Source organism: Stylophora pistillata, chromosome 11 (assembly GCF_964205215.1).
Source record: "Stylophora pistillata chromosome 11, jaStyPist1.2, whole genome shotgun sequence".
In the NCBI taxonomy this organism is placed as follows: Eukaryota; Metazoa; Cnidaria; class Anthozoa; order Scleractinia; family Pocilloporidae; genus Stylophora; species Stylophora pistillata.
Window position 1 is genome coordinate 28232545 of NC_142529.1, and position 6024 is coordinate 28238568.

The window sequence follows — 6024 nt, forward strand, 5'->3', positions numbered from 1 at the left end:
TAAGCTGCTAGTTACGCAGAAACTGGTTCCTCGCAAGGATGACAAAAAATGCAAAACACAGCGATACAATGGGATAAAAAGTGATATGCATCTTCATAAAAAGACAGTTTTCACCCACATTTAAAATGTGGTAACTGTTTTTGAAGTCAATATTCTGGATCTTAAAATCAAAGGAAGTTATAGGTGGTTTTGGTGCATAGGAGTATTCTAAAAGAAATGTTGCATGTTGCAATTTTAGATAAATTCAAGGAAAAAGGAAACGAACGTTTACTAAGCTTCGCTATAATGACGACAATAGATTTAAAAGGAGGTGGATCACAACTTCAAATATTTCAAGAAGAGCAATGCTCTCCCTCTTTGGTGGATGGGCTTGAACAAAAATCAGTTTCGTTCTTAGCGGTGCACATTCTCCTCTCGGTGACCGCTTTTCTTGGGAATTCCCTTATCCTTGTTGCCCTTCGAAAGGAATCTTCCCTTCATCCGCCGTCCAAACTGTTGTATCGTAGTCTGGCCATAACTGACCTGTTGGTTGGTCTTGTTAGTGAGCCTCTCTATGTTACTTATTGGATATTCTTGGCTCAGGAAAACTGGAGTCTTTGTCAATACGCAAGCAACGTAGCGTACATAGCAAGCTATGCATTATGTGGAGTGTCTTTGATGACGATGACAGCCATAAGCGTGGACAGACTTCTCGCCCTGTTGTTGGGGCTGAGCTACAGACAAATTGTAACGTTGAAACGCACATACATCATTATAGCTACTATCTGGGTTATGTCCACTGTCGCTGCTACATGCTTCAAGTTAGATCATCGTATAACGCATTGGTCTGTATATATATCTATACCATTTTGCCTAGGCATCACAATCATCTCGTATACAAAGATTTTCCGCACTCTTAATCGTAATCAGGCACAAGTAGAAGGTCGTTTTCAACAACAGCCGGGCCAACTGAATGCACTGAACATAGCCCGATACAAAAAGGCAGTGTACAGTGCTTTGTCGGTGCAGTTAGCATTAGTAATTTGTTATGCACCATACTCAATGATGGTAGTTGTAATCGCAGACAGTAAAACACATTCGTCACACTTAGTAGTAATATGGAAACTAGCTGTTGTCTTAGTTTACTTTAACTCGACATTAAACCCATTTCTTTACTGCTGGAAGATTAGTGAGGTAAGACAAGCGGTAAAGCAGACAATAAGAGATGCACTATGCTGAGGTTAGAAATGATAATATGTGATTGCATGAGCAGTAATCGTGCATTGAAAAATTCAATGTACTTGTTTCAGTTCCATTGAGAACAGCCAAGGAAAAGTCGAGAAAATAAAAAACTCATTTTACTGACTGTACTATAGTAGAGAAACGTCTCTGGCTGGCATTCTTATGATAAAAAACGTCTTGCAAACGTCTTGCAAACGGATAGAAACATGTTATTGAGAAACTATAACAGAAGAAAATCAAATTTATTCCCTTATAACGATCAAGTTTCGACCAGGATCACAATGCTGTTGTCACAAGAGACCATTATGATGGGAATGTTCTTGTAGCTTTTGCCTTAAATCCGTGTGTAGCGTTATAAGATAACATACAAAAGAATGCGAAATCGCAATAACGATCGCATTTTGTTTCCTTTATTTATTATTGTTGTTTTTTTTTTCATTTTTAAGGCAAACATACATTATGGTGGAGCAGTCTAGGTAATTTTACAGAATCGTATAAGCTGCGAATTACTGAGAAATTGGATTCTCTAAAATAAAAGCAAAACCCAGCCATACAATTAGATAAAAAGTAACATGTATCTTTACAAAACAGACACTTTTCATCTGCATTTCAAAACAAGAAACACTGCCTTCAGTTTATTTGGATCTTGGTACCAAATTAAGGTTTGGAAGTGTGGGTGAAGTCTAAATTAAACATTCCTTGCTGCAATTTTTAGCGGAGCCCATACTCATAGAAAAAGGTAGTAAAAACAGTAACCCATCAAGCAGAAAAAAGGTGGTGGAATTACCAAAATTTGATAGGTTATGACTGTGCGTCCGTGCGTACAAGGTGCTACTTTCAGCTTGAGCGGCCGACTGCATTGCAGGCTCGAAACTAGTCAGGGGAACGGAGAAGGGGACCTCAAATTTGACCTAACTTTAGCCCCAAGCCCCTCTCTCTCTAATCGTTTGAGAACAAAGTTACATTTATGAAGTAAAAGTCCCACTATAGCAGAGTCCATGGTGAAATTCATTTGGCAGCACAATTTACCAATGAAGTTTTATAGCACTTTCAAAATGCCACCTAGCAGGGTGAATGCTTGGTGCACCATAGGCCACAGATGGGACCCCCTCCTGAAACTCCAGAACAAACAGTCAGAGAAGTGAGCGAAAGAGGCTTTTGAAATATCTTGTCACACTCAACTTCTGTGCTAAGTTTCAGCCAAATCGGTTGACTACCACTTCTGGCCCCTGGAACACTTTCTCAGACAGGGACACTTAAGGCAAATAGCAAGTTGCTTAGTTTTCTTTAACTTGACACTAAACCCGTTTCTTTACTACTGGAAGATAGGTGATAAGACAAACAGCAAAGCAAACAAATGGACAATGACTTTGTCCAGGAGTTAAAGGGCTTTTGACATTTGTTATCTAATTTTTAGAGATTCAACCAGAGATTGTCCGTAGACAACCTTTTTGAAACCACCCATATGTTTGATTCGTACCATCATGCCCTCTCCCACGTGACTGAAATGACTTTTTAGAGGGATAATCGTAAATAATGTTAATAGCTTCACGGGAGTGCATGGTTGAATTTTAAAGGAAAATAAGTGAAATAGCCTAAAGCATTAATTTGGTTATGTGGCATTTCGTACCTGTCGAGTAATTGTCTCCGTTTCCAATTATCGTCGCATATGAGGCGCAAAGAAAAAAACCCAGTAAGGGGCTGTCATTTACGAAGTCTGCGTTCAAATAGTTTCCGATTTATTAACGTTTCATGTCGAATATTCAAGTTCAGCTTCCTGAAGCTGATCATCATTTTAAAGGTCTTTATAAATGAAAGCTGATACCAACAATTTATTATCTATCCTAGCAAGGACACTTTTTCTTAGTATTGGTAGCTTTTGCACTATGGCGTGAAATGGTCATAAAAGCACAAAGTTTTATATTTCTACCTGGTAGTGCAAATTCATTCGAAAATTAAATTTGACCAGTGGGATAGACACGTAGTTTTGACGCAGAACAATTTTAGGTGATAAAGATCCCTGCCTCACCAATTATGAAAGATAAATTGCAAGAAAATCTTCCTTGCGGGAAAGAATATTTCTATCGTTCATGATGCTGCAAAATAAAGATATTCAGTGGATCTATGGAGGGATCTTTTAGAGTTTATAGACGGGATAATATGACATAGCATTACCTGTTGAAATTCATAAATGGTGATATTTAAAGCTACTGGGAAGAAATTGGTATCTCTTGTAACAGAATAAGCATTATTTAATACATGAGTGAAAGTTGCTGAGGACGTTTCTGGGTAAGTGTAATTAAACAGAGTGAGGTTTACGTGATCGTGGCCTGGCAGGTGCTGTCAAGGAAAAAATATCTCTCTTCAGATTCAATTGCAAAAAGGCATTAAAAAAGAAAAAAAAACAAAAAAAAACAATTGTTTATGAAATGCTGGAGAATATTTTCTAGCCTAAATATTGTCTCTCGACTTCAACAAATGGAGTAGTCTTAGGCAGAATTTCATTTAAAATCTCCTTTTCAGAAAACGGTAAGTTATTATTTTTCTTTTCATGCTCGGTCGCTCGCTAGAAATTGATTTTCGGAAGCAAGCTATAAACAAAGGAAGAAATATTTTATATTTACGCGTACTATCTGCATTGTTTGAGACATTTTGCTTCAGAAGAGAGAGTTTTTGCTTATGCCATAGTCAAATTATGACACCAGTGCCAAAAATGCCTGGTATGTCTTAAATACTAAGTAAGACCTGCACTAGACATGCAGGTTTGGCAAACACCTTTATTTGGGAATAAAACTTCTTGTTTTTTTCATGCGGAGAAGCTTTCTAGGTGTAGAACGTTCGTCGCACTCTTTCATATAGAAAAAAAAAACAACAACAACAACAACCGAAAAGATCGCACCATTCAAGACTTACAATTATTGATATTACTTATGGTTACGTTCTGTTCTTTTTAATAAAGATTTTTAAGTAAAATGTAAATTATGGCGAAAAAGTCCAGAGAAATTAGAAGGGATCTAATAAGCTGCTCGTTACGCAGAAACTGGTTCCTCTCACGGGTAAAGTAAATGCAAAACACAGCGATGCGATCGGATAAAAAGTGACATGTATCTTAATCAAACAGACAGTTTTCACCTACATTTGAAATCTGGTAACTATGCTTTTGAAGTCAATATTCTAGGTTTTAAAATCAAAGCAAGGTATAGGGTTTTTTTTTTCGTAGGAGTGGTCTAAAGAAAATTTTGCTCGTTGCAATTTTTAGATAACTTCAAGGAAAAACGTATAATGAGGACAAAAGATTTAAAAGGAGGTGGATCACATACTCAAACATTTCAAGAAGAGCATTGCTCCCCCTCTTTGGTAGGTGGGCTTCAACAAGAATCAGGTTCGTTATCAGCGGTGCATATTCTCCTCTCGGTGACTGCTTTTCTTGGCAATTCCCTTATCCTTGTTGCCCTTCGAAAGGAATCTTCCCTTCATCCGCCGTCCAAACTGTTGTATCGTAGTCTGGCCATAACTGACCTTTTGGTTGGTCTTGTTAGTGAGCCTCTCTATGTTACCTATTGGATATTCTTGGCTCAGGAAAACTGGAGTCTTTGTCAATACGCAAGGGACGCATACCACATAACAAGCTATGCATTATGCGGAGCGTCTTTGATGACGATGACGGCCATAAGCGTGGACAGACTTCTCGCCCTGTTGTTGGGGATGAGATACAGACAAATTGTAACGTTAAAACGCACATACATCATTGCAGCTACCCTGTGGGTGATACCCACTGTCGCTGCTTTATTCATCAATTTATATCATCGTATAACGAATTGGTATGAATATATAGTTATACCATCTTGCCTAGTTATCACAATCATCTCGTACACAAAGATTTTCCGCACTCTCAATCGTCATCAGGCAGAAGTGCAAGGTCGTGTTCAACAACAGCCGAGCCAAACAAATGCACTGAATATGGCGCGATACAAAAAGGCAGTGTACAGTGCACTGTGGGTGCAGTTAGCATTAATTGTTTGTTATGCACCATACTTTATAGTGGCAATTGTCATCGCTGAAAGTAAAAGATATTCATCACACTTAGTGGTATTAAGGGGAGCAGCAGGTATCTTTGTTTACTTCAACTCGACATTAAACCCGTTTCTTTACTGCTGGAAGATTAGTGAAATAAGACAAGCGGTAAAACAGACTATTAGAGAAGCACTATGCTGAAGTTAGAAATAATAATATGTGATTGCACGAGCAGTTATCGCGCATAGAAAAGTTCAATGTACTTGTTTCAGTTCCATCGAGAACAGCTAAAGAGAAGTCGAGTAAAAAAAAACTCATTTTACTGAATGTATTAAAGTAGAGGAAAGTCTCTGGTTGGCATTCCTGATGATAAACATCGTATTGCAAACGGATAGAAACATGTTCTTGAGAGGTAGATAGGAGATGGGATTTTTTTCCTATCTTTTTAAAAACAGCGTTAGTCAAATAAAGATTTAGGAGAGACTTTTCAGCTTCAAAAAGTAGGCAGTTTACTGTAAGAGCCGGTTTACAAGTCAGCCGGTAAGCGAGATCAACATTTTTATCATGTAGTAATCCTTAAATCAATTTACTTTTTTTTAAAATCAAACTGAACCATGATTATCACTGTTTCTCATAGAGTTGTCTTTAAAGTAACAATCTTTAGCCAAAGACAAATTTACTGAGATTACAGCCGGAGAAAATCAAATTTATTCTCTTATTTTGATCGGGTTTCGACCGGGATCAGAATGCCGTTGCTACAGGAGACCATTATGATGAAAAGGTTCTTGT

At 37.8% G+C, this 6024-nt stretch overlaps 2 protein-coding genes across 2 annotated transcripts; both read left to right on the top strand.

The window, feature by feature from the left end:
• The first annotated feature begins 285 nt into the window (after window positions 1-285).
• On the top strand, window positions 286-1218 carry LOC148720993 (melanocortin receptor 4-like). Its single transcript, XM_088737721.1, has one exon. The coding sequence runs from the start codon at window positions 286-288 to the stop codon at window positions 1216-1218; it is 933 nt and encodes a 310-aa protein (XP_088593847.1).
• Window positions 1219-4449: 3231 nt separating this feature from the next.
• Window positions 4450-5488, top strand: LOC148720994 (melanocortin receptor 5-like). The gene has a single exon (XM_088739773.1). The coding sequence runs from the start codon at window positions 4504-4506 to the stop codon at window positions 5434-5436; it is 933 nt and encodes a 310-aa protein (XP_088595899.1). The 5' UTR covers window positions 4450-4503; the 3' UTR covers window positions 5437-5488.
• Window positions 5489-6024: the final 536 nt, after the last annotated feature.

Bases quoted from the DNA above. Each gene is read 5' to 3' on its own strand.
- LOC148720993 (XM_088737721.1), top strand. From the start codon at position 286: ATGACGACAATAGATTTAAAAGGAGGTGGATCACAACTTCAAATATTT.
- LOC148720994 (XM_088739773.1), top strand. From the start codon at position 4,504: ATGAGGACAAAAGATTTAAAAGGAGGTGGATCACATACTCAAACATTT.